The following is a 22402-nucleotide window of genomic DNA, read 5'->3' on the forward strand; positions in this document are numbered from 1 at the left end:
TGTTGTACGTCGATTGTTTTTCACCGCCGAGAGCAACAAGATGTATAGCAATGGCCGGGGGAGCTGAAAATTACACTGCAGTATGTTTTTTTTTTTTCAGGTGCTCCCATCGTGGAAATTATTACGGTATGAGGAACGTGTGTCAAGTGTGTCGGAGGAGAAAAAAATCAGGCGCATGGAACTTTTATTTGAAGTGATGCTATTGAAGAAGCGCAAATAAACTCCTTTACATCATTTAAACACCTTCATACATCGGCAGCGTCAATGAAAGCTTGTTTTATGCCTAAGTAGTAATTGGTGACGTTCATCACTGCAGAAATTGAAGCAAGAGACTTATGACTAATGACCCTTTCCCCTGTTCATGTTCCTCGTCTTTACTTGCAGTTATTCTGTTCACTATACTAATGTAGAAGTTAATCAGTCTTTAGTCCTTGATCCCATTCACTTGTAAAATCTGAAACTTTCTTCTTGCTTGTTTTTTTTCCGCTTTTTTGTCACATTAACCTCTTTTCTAACCTTTGCACTCATAAAAGTGGCAAAATCTAGAAGAAATAAGCTTCACAAATTCATATTTTACCGTTCATGGTGTTCTCCACCAACTAAAACACCAGAACAAAATTCAAACAAGCTCAGCACCAATGAGTAATATGGTGCACGCCGCCTTTACAGCTACCGTTGGTCCGCCTCGTGTCAGAGAAATAAAAAGACTCACCAAACGTCCGACATTTCATAAGCGTGTGTATCCCTCAGTCAGTCAGTTTGGCCGCCTGACTGACACGGTATTTTTTTTTTATGTGGTCTGTTTGTTTACATATTTAGGTGACGTGGTCCGTTTTTGGCTGTAACTAATTATCTGATTATCTTGCTGGCTGGCTTGTTAGTTTGTTGTTTTTTTTTCTAGCTGGCGGGATCTGTCACGCTTTAATAGTCTTGCTGGTTTAGGTAGCAGGTTGGACGTTACCTCTCTCTCATTAAGCCGCTCACTGGGACGAAATTATGTTTATGGAGGAAGGTAGCAGCTGACAGTTTAAATTGATTGCATATAGTAAAGACGAGGTGTTCATGAAACCTGGATTAAAATGCTGCCATTATCGAGTCTATTTCACGCATCAGTCAACGTTTATTCAACTTGCCTCTACGACTTCACCCTGCGCCATCGTCTGCACTTCACTGATGACGCTTTCACTTACTTGTTTTATTTTATTTTATTTATATATTTATTTTTTTTTCATTTATTTTTAATTTATTTTGCGTAAGAGGAGCACTGGCCAAGGACAACAAGAAGGAAAAACGCCCACTGAGGAGTCATTAAAATTTGGAGGATAAGTATCTTGTGTAAAATTAAGAAGTAATAAGAGAGAAAATAATAGATACACGTTTCTTATCATAATTCAGGAAAGACTGTCTTGTTCTCCTCTATAATCCTGTCACGTTTCGGCGAAAGGTGCTAGATGAAGAAGGTTCGTTCTCCGCTGATCAAAGGGTGACTGGCAACCAACGAAACCCCATGTTTGTCCCTCGCCACACGAGCTCCTTATCTTCTGTAACAAGGTTCCCGACCACCTAATGTTTTTCCTTCCCCCTTGAAGCAAACTAATAAGCTCCCGCCATCTGACTAGTTCTTGATGCCTGAGAGAGTGTGTATTCTTACTATTCTTCATGCCGTAATTGAAGCAGCGCCGAACGAACGTAACTAGAAGTTATCTTTTCCTTATACCCCTTCACGTAGACTTTTTATTTCGTATACCTCAGCGGTATATGTATAACTAACTAAATACGTGTGTACAGTACATCTTGTAAGTATCGTCAAGATATATTTTGTAGTATGTTGCTGTTTTATATCAGATTGCTTTCCCTTCCTCCTCCTCCCCGTTTCAACCACCAACGCGCTTCCCTCCCTCCTCCCTGTCCTCGTAAAAGCTAAAGAGCAAGTCGCCTTTCATCAAGACTTCTAAGTTAAGGTTGTCCTCAAAGTGGCCGGAACTCCAGTCACGCTAACTCGTCTTTCTGATGTTCGGTTGCGATTGAAGCCAGTTAATTTGGTGATCCTTTCCTTAATTTGAACAAAAACAGTACGTGATTCGCGTCCATGTCTATATTTGAATATATACGTTCACGAGGTGACTGGAGTATTGTGGGCGTGCAAATAAGGGCGAAGGTGACACTTCTCATTTCTGGTGGATCTGGTGCCTCTGTTACATCCCAGAGTCGCATAGGCAAGACCGTCACTCATCCATAAGCCTCCTTCTCTTCCCGCTGCAGCTTAAAGCAAAGTTGGTGCAGCCTTTGATCGAGTGTCTAGAGCTTCGTATTTCATCTCTCAGACAACTCTCGTCTCACAGTTACACGTTGAGAATGTCTTGTCACTTTAGTGCTTTGGCAGGGGGGCTCAGCGACAAGAAAAAGCTTCAAGGTATGGCGTGGTAGCGTTGTATACAACGCTACCAACGCATAGCCGAACATTGTCACGTGAGATGCAAGAGTACATATCCAGGTACTGTGCACCATATTGTACTGTATTGTACAAAAGATACCTTACTATACGTGTTATTCTATTGGCACTGCTGTTGTTGGTATTGCTGCTGCTGCTGTAGTAGTAGTAGTAGTAGTAGTAGTAGTAGTAGTAGTAGTAGTAGTAGTACATAGTAGTAGTAGTACATAGTAGTAGTAGTAGTAGTACATAGTAGTAGTAGTAGTAGTAGCAGTAGTAGTAGTAGTAGTAGTAGTAGTAGTAGTAGTAGTAGTGCAGTAGCAGCAGTAGCAGTAGTAGTAAAGCAGTAGCAGCAGCAGCAGTAGCAGCAGTAGTAGTAGTAGCAGTAGTAGTAGTAGTAGTAGTAGTAGCAGCAGTGGCAGTAGTAACAGTAGTAAGTAGTAGTAGCAGTAGTGCATAGTAGTAGTAGTAGTAGTAGTAGTAGTACATAGTAGTAGTAGTAGTAGTAGTAGTAGTAGTACATAGTAGTAGTACATAGAAGTAGTAGTAATAGCAGTTGTAGTAATAGCAGTTGTAGTAGTAGTGTAGTAGTACCAACACGTATAATAAGGTATCTTGTACAATGCAGTATAATACGGTACGCACAACTCGGATATGTACCCTTGCATCTCACGTGGCAACGCTCGACTCTCCATCAGAAATACGTACCAGCCTGATTATTTTTTTCCTCTTGCTTCTCTGCGGATATCGACATGGATCAAAGAAAGTGTCACATGTTTGGCGGGAGACTAGCTTTTGTTCTCCCTCCTCGTTGTTCCATGCTGCAGGAGTGCTCGTGCTGACCTGCACCTATGAAAGTATGAAGGGGTGCACCACTCTGCCTGATCCTCGTCCTCACTCCTTATCGTTACCTTGACTTCGGAGCTCCTCCAAACTTAAAGATATCCTGAGCTTTCTTGAGTGGAGATTTTTCATGTCTTACAGGATTTACACTCCCTTTCATTTTTTTTTACTTTTCCTTTACCTGTGAATGTATACAATATGTTCATATGTCTGTCTCGTGTCAGTTATGCGTGACGGTCGATACAGAACAGGAAAAACATGTACAGTGACACATTCATCACTCTTTGTTAGATGTGATAAAAGAAAAACATGTTCGGAACTTCTTTTGACCGTTTTGGTTTTAGAGATCGTTTCTTTTCCAATAGACGGCATCATCCTCTCATATAAGCCTCTTCTGCTATTCTTATGAGGGACCAAAACGCTCCCAGCATTCTGTTGTCCCGTCTATGAAGATCATCCTTTCTCTAATGTGTGCAAACTGTTCCCCAACAGGCGTATCCTGGAAGTACATTCGGCGGACGAGTTCTACACTGTGATGGGTTTGCTGACGCGAGAAATGCTGAGTACGGGCCTGATGGACGCCAACAAGCTGGTGCAGGTCAGTCAGTGTTCGTGAATCCTGCCCCCTCCCCCCACCTCTCTCTCTCTCTCTCTCTCTCTCTCTCTCTCTCTCTCTCTCTCTCTCTCTCTCTCTCTCTCTCTCATCAGCGTCATGTCAAGAACAGCAGCTTTTACCATTATGTCAATGGTCTGTAATTACCTGTAGGGAATGGCGCGGCTCATCGAAAGCTGCTACTAGAGAGAGAGAGAGAGAGAGAGAGAGAGAGAGAATCACGTAATCATCTTCAAATTGATGTACACAAACATGATGGTATATTGTTTTGCGATCTCTCTCTCTCTCTCTCTCTCTCTCTCTCTCTCTCTCTCTCTCTCTCTCTCTCTCTCTCTCTCTCTCTCTCTCTCCCCTTGCACCAAAACTTAGAAATTCCACCATGACTTTGTTCCCTCGCCTAATGCTAGGATCACAATAGTTAGTTTTTTTTTTTTTTTTTTTTTTTTTACTGCGACGTCCCAACGGTCGTAGAAGGGTTGTCGCTGGCAGCAATGATGTCATTTTAACCGTGTTTGGCCTGTCGTAAGATGTCATGAGTCAGGTCGTGCGTTAACGCGGCGTTATCGCACGATGTTGTAAGATGTCCTTGTTGTCACACGACATCGTAGAAGCATTACGACAATCGAGCGCTACTACAACTACTACTACTACTACTACTACTACTACTACTACTACTACTACTACTACTACTACTCTCGAAGCAGTTTATTTCATTCCCTCACATTAGCTAGTCAGTCAGAACTACTACTACTACTACTACTACTACTACTACTACTACTACTACTACTACTACTACTACTAAAGTTCCAAGATATTATAGATGATAATAAAGCCGTGAAATGTGATAAAAAAAAAAAGTTAATTAGCAAAGATACAACTCGAGCAAGATCGCAAACCGGCTTCGAGACTGTGTTCGGAATGTCAGTCCTTCACCGAATCACCATTGACTCAAACAGTTACAGTAGCAAGAGACAGACTCACGCTCATCTCACCTCACTCTCCCCTTCTCGCGTACATTCCAGGTAAGTACATTAGTCTCAGGCAGTGCACTGTGATGTACTTAACCAACCCACACGCCCATACATCAGGTAAGTCTATTTGTAACTTTTTTTTTATGCTGCTAAATCGTCACGGACATGTTTGCTAAAGTTACTTCTACCTCCTCCCTCAACACATTAGCGAGTCGTTGATTATATCCTGACTAGCTTTGCCAATGAGAGAGAGAGAGAGAGAGAGAGAGAGAGAGAGAGAGAGAGAGAGAGAGAGAGAGAGAGACAGAGAGACTGAGACTGAGACGGGTGAGGGAGTGAAGGGTTTATATTTTTCCCTCCATCCCGTGCGCCCTAATCTTTCTCGTGAGTCTGTGATGCGGTACTTTATGAAATGCTATAGTAAAATGTAGGTATAGGATGTCATAACTATGGATAAAGTGTTGTTGGGTGGTGTCCCGCTGCCCTGTTGCGCCACACCGCCACTACAGTGACAAAGTTTTAGTTGGAGTAACAAGACGGTTGTTTGTGTGATTATAGTGACATATTAACAACATTTGTACATTACTGATAGGAGAAAGACTCTTGAAAATGTTTATCATGAAAGGAAAGCACTTGAGAATATTGTACTAGTTATAGTGAGACTTGTTAAATAGAGAGTGAGACCTAACCTATCCTATCCTATCCTAACCTAACCTAACTTATCCTATCCTATCCTATCCTCGCCTCGCCTAACCTAACCTAACCTAACCCAACCCAACCTAACCTATCCAGCCCTAACCTAAGCTAGAGACTATGAGTGTGTCACCAGCCACCACCTCAAGGTCTGATGGGTGGCGACCTGTGTAGCAGTGACAGTGTGGTGTAGCGTGTAGTGACTCTCCATGAGTGGTAGTCAGTGTGGTGTTTTGTGGTGGTGCTCCGTGGCAATAGACTCGCAACCATTCCAGAGTCACGTGGTACATAACAAAGGTGAAGGCCATGGCCTGCGCACACCGCAGCAGGCTGTTCACTAGGGCCTGCCACCCCGCGGGATGTCCTTCCCCTGCTTGGATGGGGACAATGGAAGGCTGCAAGACTTCAGAGGACCTCCTGCGGGACTCTCCCCTCCTGTGGTGGAACTAGGTGGACAGACACTTTGAGAATGCTGCACTGCTGACCCATTGCTCCAATCACTTATCTTCTTTTATTTTCCTCACTTTGATATGAATTGAAATGTTTCCTCGGAGCAGTTTTGTCGAATTGTGTTGAAACCAGATGGCGGCTCAACTGCCGCCTCCGTCACTCACTGACTCACTGACTCACTCATTTACTGAAACAAAAACACTCAGCAGCAGCAGTAGTAGTAGTAGGAGGAGGAGGAGGAGAGACAGACAAAAAGACAGACGAAAATTGTACATGACAAAAATATATAAGTAGATAAATAAAATTAGATAAAACACCCAAAACAAAATTACACACACACACACACACACACACACACCACAAAATCACTGTATGCAAATGTGTGTGTGTGTGTGTGTGTGTGTGTGTGTGTGTGTGTGTGTGTAATTCACCACCACCTCGGTCGCCTGCTGGTCACCCAGCCAGTCTTCCCCATTACGGATCGAGCTCAGAGCTCATAGACGAATCTTCGTGTTTGCGTGTGTGTAGGCTCAGCTAGACAAAGGGCGCCTATTCCCTCACATGTTGCAGGAATGGCTTTGGTTTTATGAGGATAAAGCGATAATTTTTAGGTGTCTTGTCTGCGTGAGTGTTGCCGCGTGATGGCTTATGCTGGGGTCACTACAGCTTTTTTTTTTTCTTTACTACGATGCCCCCAACGGTCGTACAAGCCAGTTTCCTGCGATTGGATATGACTGTCGTAACGATTGGGAGCTTTTGAGTGCAAAAAGGACACACGAAACGAAGGACGTCCACCTTCGTGGGAGTCTGAAGGTGGATGTTTGCTCCTGGTGTCGGAGGCGGCCCCTCCATACTCCAATGGGCCTGCGATGTCTGGGACATCATACCCATCATGCCCTTCCTGTGTCCCATCGTCTTGGTGGGTAAACCATCTTGAGAGCACGGTGTGAACTGGCGCTAATTTTTTTTTTTTTTTTTTTTTTTGTGACAACACACGAGCGGTCACACTGGTCACGACGATTCTAGCTACAACGTTTTTGTGCGTTACTGCGAAACGTATGTTCAAAGACCAGTCGTAACTCAGTATTCTAACGATTTTTTTACTCGTTCGATGTCGAACGATGTCGTTAGTAGCACGTACGACATTGTACCTCTCTCTATGACGTCATCGTACGTCACCGTAAGGCCGATGAAATGGCTTTGCTTGTCTTGACTCCCTTCCCGACAGTCGAATGCAGCACTCGATTGTCGTAATGCATCTACAATGTCATGTGACAACAAGGACATCTTACAACATCGTGCGATAACGCCGCATTAACGTACGACTTGACTCACATCTTACGACAGGCCAAACACTGTTACAATGACGTCATTACTGCCGGCAACAGCCCTCCTTTTTTTTTTTTTTTTTTCTATTGAGCATTATAATTGTCTTTCCCGCAGAAATAATAAAACGTAAATCTAGCTTCACCGCAGCACTATGGCACCTACAATTACTAATAATAATGCTGCACTGCCCAACACAGACAGTGGTAGGCATGGCACCCTTCCCCTTCCCTGGCCTGGCTGATCTGCGGGACAAGTACACCTACAACATTACACCTTGGACACAATCAGTGTCGTCTGTGGCCAAGCGGGGACTTCGACTCTTCTATTCTGACGACGACGATGATGAGAATGATGAGGACAACCAGACCATTGCTGTTGCCACTGCTTTTGGTCTGTCTGGCATCTTCAGGAAGAGTTAGTCATTTTTTTCTTTTGTGTGTGTATTCAGCAAGAAATATTACATGTATGTATAGGTATAGTAGTACAATATCTATCGGAGGTAAGGTTGTAGCCTATTGTTATTTGTCCAGGATACCTACTTCTTGTGGGATAGGAAAGTGGTGTATTGCAATTTCAGGTAAATCTGTTAAAATCTCTATCTGTACTAGTACTACATATTAACGGCCACAGATGCAGTTTTTTTTTTTTTTTCCCCTTTCTGAAGACTATTGCTCTCTCTCTCTCTCTCTCTCTCTCTCTCTCTCTCTCTCTCTCTCTCTCTCTTATACTTGACAAATTATGTCACAGTATCTCTTTCCATCACTCTAATGTCTCTCTCTCTCTCTCTCTCTCTCTCTCTCTCTCTCTCTCTCTCTCTCTCTCTCTCTCTCTCTCTCTCTCTCTCTCTCTCTCTCTCTCTCTCTCTCTCTCTCTCTCTCTTATACTTGACAAATTATATCACAGTATCTCTTTTCATCACTCCTAATCTCTCTCTCTCTCTCTCTCTCTCTCTCTCTCTCTCTCTCTCTCTCTCTCTCTCTCTCTCTCTCTCTCTCTCTCTCTCTCTCTCTCTCTCTCTCTCTCTTATACTTGACAAATTATGTCACAGTATCTCTTTTCATCACTCATAATTTCACTCCCATATACAGTACACCATGCCCCTATCCACACCTCCATCTTTTTTTACCACTGATTTATGCTTCCCCCTCTTCTCGTTCCCAGCTGCTGAAATTAACCGTGGTTCATCGCCTGTTGGGGGAGTTGGCCCTATCATGTCCCCAGCTGGTGGTTTCCCTGCTGTGTCCACCCCACCCCCTCGTGTTGCCCATGAAGGAAGGGAAATCTCTCGCCCCAACCTGGACATCTCTGCTCTCAAGAAGCAATATGCCCGCCTCAGAGAGAGACAGAAGCAGGCTCACATCATCCTTACAGGTCAGTTTGTATCCTGCCTATACTTTCACTGCTTTGACTATCTACCTCTATATCTGTTAAGACTGAAGGAGGACCTACCCTTATATTATTATGAGTATCAAAAGTTTTTAACAAAAATAACCATATTTATGCCGTAAGCTCACAAAGATTCTCAGATACTCATTCAAACTATCTTTACAGCATCATACAAATAGCTACAGTTGCTCAAAGAATTTTATACCTTGATAGTGATAGCTGGAAAATTATGTGTAACAGAATACTGATATAAAATTAAAGCAAGAATGGTGTCCATGTTACTGGGAGACAGTCAGTAGCCATGAGTTAGAAATAGGTTATGTTCAGTTATAAATGAATGTGAATTGGTGTTTCAATGAAAACTTGATAACTTTTAAATATAGTGGACACTCAATACTCAAACATCTAAATACTCGAATGCAAAAGTTTGATTTAATACTCGAAAAAAATACCTTATAGTCGAACGTCCACACCAGTGGTTATAAACAAAGGCTCCCTGGCATCCTCGTTCCACTCCGCCAATTGTGACTTGTGTTGCCCTGGTCATCAGAATAACATCCTCCTGCATTCTATCTGTAAGTTTTCATTTAAAACTTACATTAACACCAAGGTTTATTAGTGGTAAAAATATCTGGTAATCAAACGGCCGCACATTTGATTGTAAACAAAGCTCTGTCATCTCCATTCCTGCAGCAGCCACTGTACGGTTCTGATACTGTATTACCGGTAATACTGGTATTACTGTAATAGCACAATACTAATGTCGGTGTGCATCTTTAGTCCTGCCGCAGTCTTGAGAAAAAACCACATTCTTCTGCATTCTGTTGGTAGTTTTTCTTTTAGTAACTTAAGATGGCACCAAAGAGACTTATTATATAGTGGTGAAATCAAGGAATCTGGTGAGAGTGTAAGTGTTAGTGAGCCACAGCCCTCCATTAGTGGATTTACAGGAATCACACCAGAAGAAACTTTACAAAGATGTTTTCATGGATGATGACTCCTCTCCACCCTTCTCCCCTCTTCTTCTAAGTTATTCATCGCCAGCCTTCGCTTACTGTATGTACAGATAAAAATTGTAAAAAAAAAATACATTGAAATTTTTATAATCTTGAGGTTTTGCTAAGATTAGAACGAATTGCCTGATCTATAAGTATCAATAGTCAAACTTTTTGATACTCTAACAGCCATTTGGAACAAATTAAGTTAGTATTGAGTTTCCACTGTATTTTTTTATTGGGAGATTCACTGGGGAAAAAAAAAATAGCAGCTTTATTACAAGAAGTCTACATTTTTTTGCAATATCCAATAAGTTATGATCAATGAAGGGAGAAGATATGAAAAAAAGTAATGATAATAAATGAGAGGTGTAAAAGGAAAATATAGTGGAGACTCAATACTCGAACTTAATTCATTCCAAATGGCTGTTCGAGTATCAAAAAGTTCAAATATAAATCAGATCATTCATTCTAATCTTACCAAACCTCAAATTTATGAAAATTTCAATGTAATTTTTTTTTAATTTTGATTTGCACATACCATAAGTCAAGGCTGGTGATGGATAATGTAGAAGAGAAGGGGAGAAGAGTTGGGAGGAGGAGGGAGGTCATCCGAGGACAAGTCACCATCCATGAAAACGTCTGGTGTGATTCCTGTGAACCCACTAGTGGAGGGATGTGGCTCACTAACACTTGCACTTTCACTAGATTCCTTATTTTCTCCATTAGTAAGCCTCTTTGGTGCCATTGTAAGTTTCTAAATGAAAACTACCTACAGAACGCAGAAGAATGTTTTTCTCAAGACTTCAGCAGGACTAAGAATGCGCAGCGGTATTCGATATACCAATAAACTGGCATTTTCTTTCAGTATTACTGGTAATACTGGTATCAGAACGGGACAATAGTGGCGGCAGGGAGGGAGAGGCCAGAGCTTTATTTACAACCACTAATGAGCCTTTGGTGTTAATATAAGTTTACAAATGAAAAACTACAGGCAAAATGCACAAGAATGTTATTCTGTAGACGTTCAACTATCAGGTGTTTTTTTGAGTATCAAATCAAACTTTTGTGTTCAAGTATTGAAAAGCTTGACAATTAAGACATTCGAGTATTGTGTCTCCACTGTATTAGGATTTGATGGCTGTTATGAGCTATTTAAGCATTATTCTTGCATACTGTTCTTGTTTTCTCTGAAGAACAAGCACAAGCCTGTAGTTGTACCTTACTCTTCAGCTTCCCAGCAGCGGGTGAGCTCCACCCTAGGCAGTGCAGGAATGGTTGGCACAGGTGGCAGTGGACAGCGGGGCACACCACTTACCATGAACCATCTACTGCGAGGCAAGAAAGCATTAACCTCCAAAACCAAACGAGTGGTGCCACAGGGTGTTATTCCTGTTATGAAGCCCAAAAAGAAAGTAAGTGTGGTGTCATCCTTTCTTTTTTGTATTGAAAAGTTGAAGTCACTTTGAATTAGTTGATATTATGTGACTGTAATATCAGAAATTACATTTGATATTATTTGTAATATCAAAAAGATTATGAAAAAAGATGGCTAGGATAAGGTTGAATATGTGGATTGTATTTATCTTGATTTTAAAAATTATTTAACAGAGGTCTCCACCAAAGGCTTATCTGAAAATCACAACATAATGGAATAGTTTAAGAATATGTGATAGAATATTGAAAGATTTTCTTAAGGAAAGGAAAATGAGACTAGTACCATTTTTTACCTATTTGAGTGAAATGTTACTAAAGCCAGTTACATAATACATTATGTAAAATAAAGAGAACCAGAATCTATGAAAGAATATATTCAAGTTGTTACAAAAAATTAAATGTAGATTATGAGTGTGTGAGTGGAACAACAGATTATGGATAGAGTTAGGGTTTAATACAGATAAGTACTATGTCATCAAATTAACTAGAAATAAAAGCAGTAGTATCTTAGCTTGAATTATTCTTTTCTATAGCTTACCAAAAGAAATGTGAAACTCGCTGTATTTATTTTAAAAAGTGAGTGCTTGATGGCATGTCAGTGTCGTGTGGAACTGTGCCTGTCACAGCTATTTGGAGGCTTCAAACATTAAATAAATAATACATTATAAGACTACTGACAATGTGTTATATACGCTCATAATGACAACTGATGATCGTACTTACTCTGGCTAGAATATCAGTCCCATAGATCCTTCTGTCTACAAGTTTGAGCAAAGATAACAGAGGGGAATGAAACCCAGGGGATATTTTCGCATGGAGGGAAAATTTCGCACACGACAGTGGCTGCGAGAAGGGAGAGGACAGAGCTTTGTACATGACCAAATGTTCGGCCATTTGATTACCAAATATTTTCACCTCTAATAAGCCTTTGTTGTTAATGTAAGTTTATAAATGAAAAACTACAGACAGAATGCACAAGATTGTTATTCTGACAACCGGCAGCACAACTGGCTGAGGGAGAGGCTAACAGGAAACACATAGCACAACTCCTTCAGTTTACTGGGGTGTAATACAATGCAGTACTGAGTTCAAGGTGTCACATACGACGAGAGTGAGTACAAGGTGTCACACACGACGAGTGAACGGTGGATAGGACACACTGCAATGACAAGAGGGCACATCGAGAGAGCGCAGGGGCCACAAGAAGAACTGATGGGAGATGAGAGAGAGCGAGCCAGGCTGCGGCTGGCTTAAACACACCCCCTTTTCGTCACTCTGCTCTGATTGGCTCACCCATGAGCCAATCACAGTTGGTTTATCCACCTGCTTCCGGCTGCACATCTGGTATCCCTTCTTGCACCATGGGCAGTGGTGCCAACGTACCAGTGCTGCAAATGCTAACTTCGCTACCCCCCTACCCCTGCGCCGCCGCAACAATATATGTCCTGGCCTATAGCACCTGTAGGTAACTTGAAGAGTATTGGAAGCGCTGTTAAACTTCCACCCTTTAGTGGCGCAGGCAATTTTATTTATAGTGGTAGTCATATTAGGGCCCATATCACCACCCAAGCACATCTTTGGTGTAACCACCTAGAACCTGGGTATCATGGTGACTATGACCTATTACTGCTGCTGAGCATGATTTATTAATAGATTTGGTGAGCCAGGAAAAAGTGTTTCTAAATAAAAGCACAGATGGCTTTATAGAGTGGCCTTAACATGAGAGAGAATTGCCATCTGCTTCAACTGTGCAAGCTATGGGAAGAAGACATTCCACCAGCTATCTATGTAAATGGGAGCAAATCAAGTGATAAAGACATGCAGCTGATTGTAAGCTTAGTAGAATTCAGATAGAAAACTTGGGATATGGAGATGCAATGAATGATGCTGGTGGCGGTGATGTTGTTGTTTTGTGGATTCCACCCGTGTTCTGTTCCAATCACAATTTTTGTAAAGTAGGCTTTTTGAATGATAACCTATATATTTCTATGTTTCTGTAGTCAATTAGTTCATTAAAAAAACTGATTATAATAGTTATTTAAATGAAATTTATGCAAAGATAATGACGAAGACATCGGTCTTGGTTCAGCTTCGCAGCGAAGGTACCGTATTTGATGGCTCATAAGACGCATGTGCTCATAAAAAGCACCCACTTTTGGCAGACATTGAAATGAAAAAAAAAAGATAAATGAGCAGATCTAGTCTCTGAATATGAAATGAAGGATTTCACCTGATATTTGAAGACTCGCATGCATTTAGATCATTATTAGATCCCAATATTTTGCATTTAAAAACTTTGATCTTTGCTAGTTGGCTACACACCAATCCTGCTGTGACTCGTGAGATGTAAATATATACTTGGCATATGGCATTAGCAGTGATTGTGAGAGAGTCAACAGGGCTAATAATCATAATTCTTTAATCATCATTTTGTTTTATATGTACGCAAGGTAAGTTTGTTAAAAGATAGGTGCAATTTAACTTGTATGAAAGTGTGTCTTACCTAGAGGAGTAATGACATCACACCAAATACCACAGTGAAGCTTGCCTGTATCAAGATCAAGATCGATCACCGACACTGACCGCATTTGTTTTGGTTCATACAATGTGTGGTGCATGGTCACTTGCCAAATTCTTCCTTACTGGTGTCATTCTATGGGAATTACCAGTAAGTATGACCTATTATATATTGATACCTTGAAAGAAAGAGTTGTTTTGTGATGTATACTATCATCACTTTATGTACATCTGCGAAGATGTCCGAGGTTTGATTTTTGAGCCTCCATTGCCACCAACCACTGTCTCAATACTGAACCCCAAAAGCAGCATGGGTGCATGTGACGTCATCGAGCTCAGTTAACTTGCGTTAAATTGAATAAATCACATTATTTAATCGTATCTCCTTTAACATCAAATTATGATAAATTAAAATCACATTATTTAAACTCACGTTAAATGAGAATTGACTGTATATGTATGTATGTATTATGAAATTTACAGGTTGAACGTAAGCTGAGTGATTCAAGCAGTAATCGGCCAGTGCCTCAGCAGCCGTCAAAGCAGCATATGTCAAGCCAAGGCATCCCCCCTCATGCCCACTACCAAACCCTGAAATGCCCTCCTATCTCAGAAGGACCGAAAAAAATGGAGACCCTACACTGGAAGGATACACCCAGGAGGGATCGCCGAGCATCTCTCCCATCAGGGGTCAAGCTTCTGGAGAATTCAAGTCCCCGCGGAGTGTTGGATGTGGCAGTAGAAATAGGTGAGTAATTTGGTTTTAATTGAACCATGTTGCAAATTCTTTAAATTGTAATTTATATCTAATGACAGAATAAAAATTTTCTTTCTAATACTAATTTGAGTAACTAGTACAAGACTATCAGATATTTTTGAATGAAGAAGACATACAAGACCTATAGAAGCTTTTGCAAACACCTGCCTTAGCAAGTGCCTTCAAGATTTGAAGCTGAATAAAACAAGGAGTTATTTTTTTCTTAAAAACATATATTGATATAAATTACACTGTAATAATACTATACTGTTAATTTTGAGGGACATAAGCAGTTTATATCCATTATGGGATAGACAGAACATAAATGGTAGAACAGATGCATATTATTTGTCAGTGATTTTTCATCAGCTACTTCTCAGCTTGTATTGTGATGACAGAGCTGGACAAGTGTAATGCAGGGGAATTTTTAAGAGAAAAAACAATGAAGATTTCTAAATTTTATTTTTGACAAAATTATAGCAGTAGCTGTTATCAAAGACACTGGTTTTAATTTTGAAAGATTAACACTGAATACAAATTCACAAAACTTTGCAATAACTGATGTAAGAATATTAAGTGAACTTTCTCTCCTCACAATCATGTTCATTGTCAATTACAGTCCACCTCACCAGAGAGAGGATACACACTCACCACAAAATACAATGCACAAAAGGAAATTACATAATATAATTCATTACACAGCCTTACAATTGAGTTTGGCGTTACTCGCGACTTTCCGTCTTTGAGGTCGCAATGTACTAATAAAGGGGAGAAATGTACCAATTGGTGCCACTTCCTCAAGCAAACACACTTAACATTGTCTTTGGGGGCCTCGTTACACCGTTTTGAGAGGGGGGAGTGGGTGACAATACCCACCTTCACTTTACCCAACACCGCTGCCAACTAATAATTTCACTTGAATCTATTTCCATAAAAGAATATCCTATCAAAAATACACACACACACACACACATGTGGACTGGGAGAGAGGGTATCCATCTCTATCTGCTAGGATGAAGAACGAGAGGGTACTGTATAAGTAATTAAATGATATATATGTATAAACACTATGGTTCATATAAAAGTTGCATTAAGTTTTATGGGAGTGAGGAGCCACTGACCTGTTAGGATGAAGAATGGGAGGGTACTGTGGGAAAAACATCACAGCTACACTCACGATTTCAAAATTATTAGTAGTCGTCACAGTAGGACTGGTGCAGAGTAATTACAGAGGATTTGATTGACATTACTAATGAGATTACATTACTGAAAGAAACTTTTCTGAACAGCTCAGCTCTCCCTTTGCTGACTGAAGTGAAAAATTTGTTAAAACTTCTGATTACATAGCGAGTAAATTTAATGTTTTTAATTCATGAGCTGGCTACTATCTCTTTCCCTTGGACCATCTCAAGACATTCTATATGTCTGTATGTCTGATATCCACATGTGCGTCGCTACCTCTATAATTATGACCTTAATAACTAAAAACTTGATATTATTGTCTCCGGCACTACACAAGCTTCCAATGTGGTCATTACATGAATGTCAGCATATCATGCACATGCTGAGTGGCATACATTCTATTTCCCACTTGTGTATTTCATTCATTATTTTCATGAATAGTTTTGCTAACCCTTACAGTATTTGAGGTATTATTTTAAAAATTCTGCAAATCACTATATATATATATATATATATATATATGACTAGTAATGTCTTGGGAGTGGAAGAGCTTTTTAAACAGTTAAAAATGTTTTCACTTTCTTTAACCCCTTCAGTACCATGATGTATTTCCACATTCATTCTGCTCACTATTTGGTGATTTCCTACAGCTTCAGAAACTTGTGTGGTTATTAAAATAGTAAAGACTCAGGCCATTAATCATCTGACCTCCATGAACCCTTCCCAATATCAATAGGATCATCTATTCATACCCAGAACTCATGATAAAAATTTGTCACAGTATTGAAGGGGTTAAGCTACAGATCATAATGGTATTACATCATAAATACATCTGTATTTATAAAAGTAATTCTTTATGTGATACATGAAATATTATGCAAAATTGTGCAGTTATATCGGCTTTTGGAATGTTCTTTGTTCTTTATTACAAGTTTTTATTCTGCTTGTTTCCAGAGGATGATGAAGGTGAGGGTGACAGTGGCAGCAGCACATCTACTGAATTATGTGACGATGATGAAGAGGACAAACTAAGTGACCTTGATCCTGATTCAACAACTGAGCCTCGCCCTGCCACCACCTCCCCACGCCTTGAGACTGTTAAAGAAGACAGCAGTGCACCCTCAGAGGTTGAGGTCACTGCTTCAACACAAGCAAAGAAAGATCAAAACCTCAAACCAGTGTCTTACATTTCCTCAACCTCAGATAAGCAGGGACCAGAAGTGTGTAGTGACTCAACTTTAGGCACAAACAGTGTAGAATCACAAACTAAGGACGTCAATCAAAATCAACCAAACACTCAGAAACTGAAAAATGACCAACTCCATTCAGAAAATGAACTTTTGTTGAAAACCACCACAACAACAGAGACAACTAAAAGTGATGATACTCTCCAGGGTTCATCTGTAATGAAAGTGTCCAAGGAACAAGAAAATGAGGCTCCTATGTGGGACTTAAAAGCAGGAATCCCTCTGGAGGATCTTCTTGCCAGGAAAAATTTAACAGCAGCTGAAATTATTGCTAGAATACCATTTCCAAGTGATGTCAGTTTCATGAAGAACTCTTCTGAACCAACTGCTAAAAATAGTAGTGTTATTTGCCCCAAAACTGAAAGAAGTTGCTCTCCTTCTAGTAGCTTGCACAATGTTACACCTGAACGTTCACCAGTGGATAGTCCTATTTTTAGAATACCTTCTCCAGAAGTGATTCATGAACCTTCTTTAACCACAAAGGCTTCTCCATGCACCTCACCTTCCAAGTCACTTACTTTCTCCTCATCACCATCACCAAGAGACTCTCCCATCAACAAGGCCCCCAAATCACCTACCAGATCCTCAACAGTGTCACCAATAGAGACTGAGAGTCATACAGGTTCTGTAAAGTGGTCACTTGCAGGATTACCTCCAATTTCCTCCTCTGACATCATGATGGAGGTATCTCTTATTCCACCCAAGTCTCCAAAGATCACAGTTGAAGATGACAAAAGTAATGTTTTTGAAATATATGAGGGCTATTCTGGAACAGTAACCTCTCTGAAAGAATTTGATGAAATTACAGAAGAAAACCTTGAAGTGATTGATTTGCCAGAAGAAAATGAAATTAAGACACATATTCATCCCTCACTCTCTATGGATCAGTTGATTACTGTTAGTGAAGGTGAAAGTTGTGTGACTAAGAGTGATCTCAATCTTGAAGAAAGAATTCGCGAAATTTTTGGGCAGGTTACCATCCAAGACGGAGATTGTGAAAGTATTGTAAAATCTAAAGAAACAATGAACAGAGATACTGTGACTGAAAACAATGATGAGATTTCCATTTTCAAATGCTCAACAAATGATAGTATAGAGTTTCCAGATTTTACTTTATTAAATAATAAGTTGGAAGTAAAAAGTGATGAAGAATCTGAGCCATTAACTCCAGAGGTGTCTGTACCAGAATCAGGATATTTGTGCCTTAATAAGACTGATGAGCAGTTGACATGTTTTTCAGCAGTGGGAAATTTTGACCAAAATAAAATGTATGATGAACCTCTTGTAGAAACTAAAGCTGCTGCTGATCCTTCAATAGTAAATGGAAATGAACTAGCATCAGACACATTACCTACTGCTGAATCACCAGTAGAAGAAAATGAATTAATTTTAGAAACATCTAAGTCGGAATCTCCAGTTAAAAGTATACTAACTACAATTTCTGGTACTAGTTCTTGGCTTTCTGTTATGTGCATGAGTGTTTGCAAAGATGTAAATTTCTCACCAGCTGCAAGCTGCAGTAAATCTATAATGACAAACACCATCTGTGAGGATCAAAATAGGATTGTTAGTATGTCACCGGGTATGGAAGTGTTACCTGTATTTTCTTCAGTCTTTAACATTACAAATACTACACTCTCACCTGCACAAGTTGAGTCACATTCTGAGCTGTCAGTGCCGAGCAAGAGGGAGTCTCCAGAGCTCACTGTTGGTGAATCAGAGCTAATCCTGGAGAAGGAGGGAAGCAGTATTGAGCCACTAACTCTCATTGGTTTAAGCACTGTGACTTGTGTAAGTCCTACAACACCTAGTGGGTCATCCCCAAGGCTGCCATCACTTTCACCTGTCCACCCAGAGGCAAGAATATCAGAATTCAGCCATGTGGGTTTTCAGAATGAACTATCAGAGTTTAGAAAGCAGCTGAATACAAGTTTCAAAATTTCTCCTGTGGAAAGAGATGATGTAGTGTCTTTACTTATGGTTGACAAAGAAAAATATGGACAGAATTTCAAATTTGATACGCCAGCTTCAATATCAAATGAGGAACCCTCTTCACTATTTTCAAGTGAAAATTTTTCATCCGTCAAACTTTCAGTAGTTGATTCAGTTTCTTCACCAAAAAATCAAACAGATGGTGAGCCTATATCTTCCTCTTCACTTACGGATGGAATATCCACACTATGTTTTACAGTAGGTACTGTTTCTCCTCTTAAAACAACACCAACCACTGACACAACTGTAACATTCTCCTTACTGACTAGCCAGGATATTTGCTGTTCTCTGGCTGGCTCTAATCTGAGAGGTTCTCTTCCTTTAAATCTGTTGTCTCAAGAAACTTTGGCAAATGTTATTAGTGATGACATCCCAGATCTGGAATCTTCTAATAACCAAATGAAAGTTACCTTGCAAGAAAATTGTCATGCAACATTAATAGAGGCATGCACTGAAATGACTGAAATTAAAACTCCATTGGATGATTTCACTGTAGAAAGAGTTCTTCCTCCATTACCTACACTCGAGGAAAGAATTTCAGCCATTCTTGGAACTAGTACAAAAAGATCACCATCAGCAACAGTATATGATAGTAAAACACCTGAGGAACCACAGACAATGACTGATAAAGGTGGATTGTTCTTTATCAGATCACAGTCAGATTTCTCATGGCAACCAAAGACATCTCAGCATGTGGAAGAGGAGGAGGAGGAGGAGGAGGAGGAGGAGGAGGAAAGAAGAAAGAAACTGAGGTGGAGGAGGAGGAGGAGAAGAAAGAAAAGGAGGAGGAGGAGGAGAAAGAGAAGAAAGAAAAGGAAGAGAAGAAAGAAAAGGAGGAAGAGGAGAAAGAGAAGAAAAAAAAGGAGGAAGTGAAGGAAGAAGAGAAAGTGGAGGAAAAGAAAGAAGAGGAAGAGCACATACAGGAGCACAAAGATAGTGATGTGAAAGAGTGGAGTGGAGATGGTGAATTGAAGAAAGAGATAAAGAAAAATGAGAATGGTACCAAAGAAAAGATGTGGGAGAGAAAAGCAGAGAAAGAAGAGATCAGCACCAATCAGTCCTCCACAATACTTACTTGGGAAGAACAAGTCACTTACCCTGTTGGACCTCTAGAAAGGGACTCCTCATTATCAGCTTCTCTTGAAGGCAGACTTTCTCTTTTTACCACTAGTGAATATGAGGAAGGTGAGGTATTTTGCAGTGAGATTAGTGAAGGAAAAGATGTTCATTATTCTGAAGATAATGATAATGATGCTGAGACCGAGACAGATTTCTTCAATGGCAAAGATCTGAGTTCTGAAGCAATCCGACAGAGACTGTGGAGAGGTGTAAAATCACTCAGTCTAGATGCTGATGTTTCAATGGACCCTGATGTTTTCTGTTTCCTCATAGAGCAAAGCTCAAAACATTGTAGGAAAAACAAAGATGAAGACAGGAAAACAATGCCAAAGAGAAGAAACAGTGAAGTAGCTCTTCAAGAGCTTGTTAAAGAAAACACAGAAATTATTGAAAGAATATTAAAGCAAAAATCACTTGAAAGTGCCACATTGGGGAAAAACTATGCCCTACCAAAGACCACTGATGGAGAATCAGTATCACCAAAGGAACCAGAAAAACAATCTGGACTTTCTACCTTTATCAAATTACTGAGGGAGAAGAGTGAGCGTGAATCATGTATTGACCCTGAATCTCGCAGGACTTCACCCTCTGACATGACACCCACCACCACTGAGCCCCATGATGGAGCTGCAAGCCCAGGTAGCAGCACCAAAGTCTTGGGAACAAAGTCCAACAAGCAGGTTTCTCCTCCATATATGAAAAGCCTCTCATCTGAGAAAAAATCTATCAGTAAGAAAGATGAAAATGTCACCATATTAAGTCCAACTCAACCAATCACCTTTAATCCTTTTCCAACTAGAAATGTACCACGCCAACCCAAGGAAATTACCGTAAAGTTAGGTCTTTACAGTCCCTCCAAGAAAACAACCACATCATCATGAAAATCATATTGTTTTAATCATATCATTAAAAACTATAGTTTTTGCCATGTATATATGGAAATATTTGTATACAATTGTTCTTTAGGGCAGCAAATTTTAACTCCACACTCAGATACGATAAAATGACAGTGTATCTATTTCTAAACTATGAATAGTTTCAGTTAAAAATTTCCAGGTGATAGTAGAATATAAGTATTGGAATACTGGTTGGTACAGTGAAAAATATGAGTATCAAAACTATGATGCTTTTGTGAAACAGTATGGCTTTGTTGTCAGAACTATCATTGCAACAGATAGATTAACAGTGATGGTAATTAGCTTAATTAAATCATAACAATCCATCATGACAAGTGGTTGAAACAGATGAGGATCCACATCTGGCAAATTCACAATCCTGAAACAAAACAGATATCAATCTGGCTGGCAAGAGGGGAGTGAGTCTAGTTCCAACCAGCAGCCAACCAACAATTGCCCATTCTCCATATTCCCCCCACCCCATACCTACCAACTTTATTAATATTATTATTATTATTATTGTTATTATTATTATTATTATTATTATTATTATTATTATTATTATTATTATTATTATTATTATTATTATTATTATTGTCATCATCATCATCATCATCATCATCATTGTTAATATTATTATTATTTTTATTCCCAACCAACACCCAATTCGGTCTCCTCATACATCTGTCATTCTGGCAGACATTCCATGTCTAATTCCAGCTAATTACCTACGTATTTTGTTTAGTTGCAGACCTGCACTGATAGGTACATGTGTCCGTGCCTGCCTACCATCTATAACCTGGCAGCTGCTTTGTATGCCAGTTTCCCACAGAAATTTTTAATGGTGATGTTAAGTTGTAACATCTTAAATTTTGTATGAATTTCTTTTAGTGAATCTATCTGAATGCTTCCATTATGATTTTAACCTTATAAGGTTTTTAAGGATAAATCAGCTGGCAAATTATAGACCACTTGAGGTTGCTATTAAGAATGATGAGGGAACAGATGGAGGTTGAAGAGCATTGAGAAAAAAATATTAAAAAAGAATAGGCATCAATATCTTGTGAATAGAATTAATTTGAAGTTTGAAAACTGAAACAGAAACTAGTATTGCACATGTTATACAAAAGAGGACTAAATAAAACTGAGCTTGAAAAAAATGTATTCTGATATTATGCTCACAGTAAATGAATAACAGATCAAGGGAGTTCTGTATTATAAGTCTTAGGATGTGATATGGCCTAATTATGTAGTAAATAAGGGATGATGCATAAATATATAAACAGAAGGTCTGAAGACTGTTCAAATATATATTCATAAAATAAACATTGAAAAGTTGAAGAATTATTATTATGCTTAAATTTTTTATAAAAAAATGAATAAATAATAATAATAATAATAATAAGGGTGAACTCGCATGGACAAAACCACAATGGTGCAATAGAATGTAAGTCAATGAAGGCGACACAACTGTTGTTTTCCAGTTTTGTCCAACTACAATTCGGCACAGATTCGGGATCTTCCACCTGTGTGGAAAACATGCA

The 22402-nt window shown here is 39.6% G+C and overlaps 1 protein-coding gene across 1 annotated transcript in view; it reads left to right on the forward strand.

Annotated features, from left to right (window-relative positions):
- The window catches only part of LOC123503485, a 182411-nt gene extending 160215 nt beyond the window's left edge, over window positions 1-22196 (forward strand). Inside the window, 6 exon segments of the mRNA XM_045253308.1 lie at window positions 3767-3872; window positions 7528-7744; window positions 8492-8701; window positions 10945-11126; window positions 14149-14413; window positions 16559-22196. Of these exon segments, the coding sequence (XP_045109243.1) occupies window positions 3767-3872; window positions 7528-7744; window positions 8492-8701; window positions 10945-11126; window positions 14149-14413; window positions 16559-19716 (4138 nt within the window). The 3' untranslated portion in view covers window positions 19717-22196.
- Window positions 22197-22402: the final 206 nt, after the last annotated feature.

Source organism: Portunus trituberculatus, chromosome 14, assembly GCF_017591435.1.
Source record: "Portunus trituberculatus isolate SZX2019 chromosome 14, ASM1759143v1, whole genome shotgun sequence".
Classification (NCBI taxonomy): domain Eukaryota; kingdom Metazoa; phylum Arthropoda; class Malacostraca; order Decapoda; family Portunidae; genus Portunus; species Portunus trituberculatus.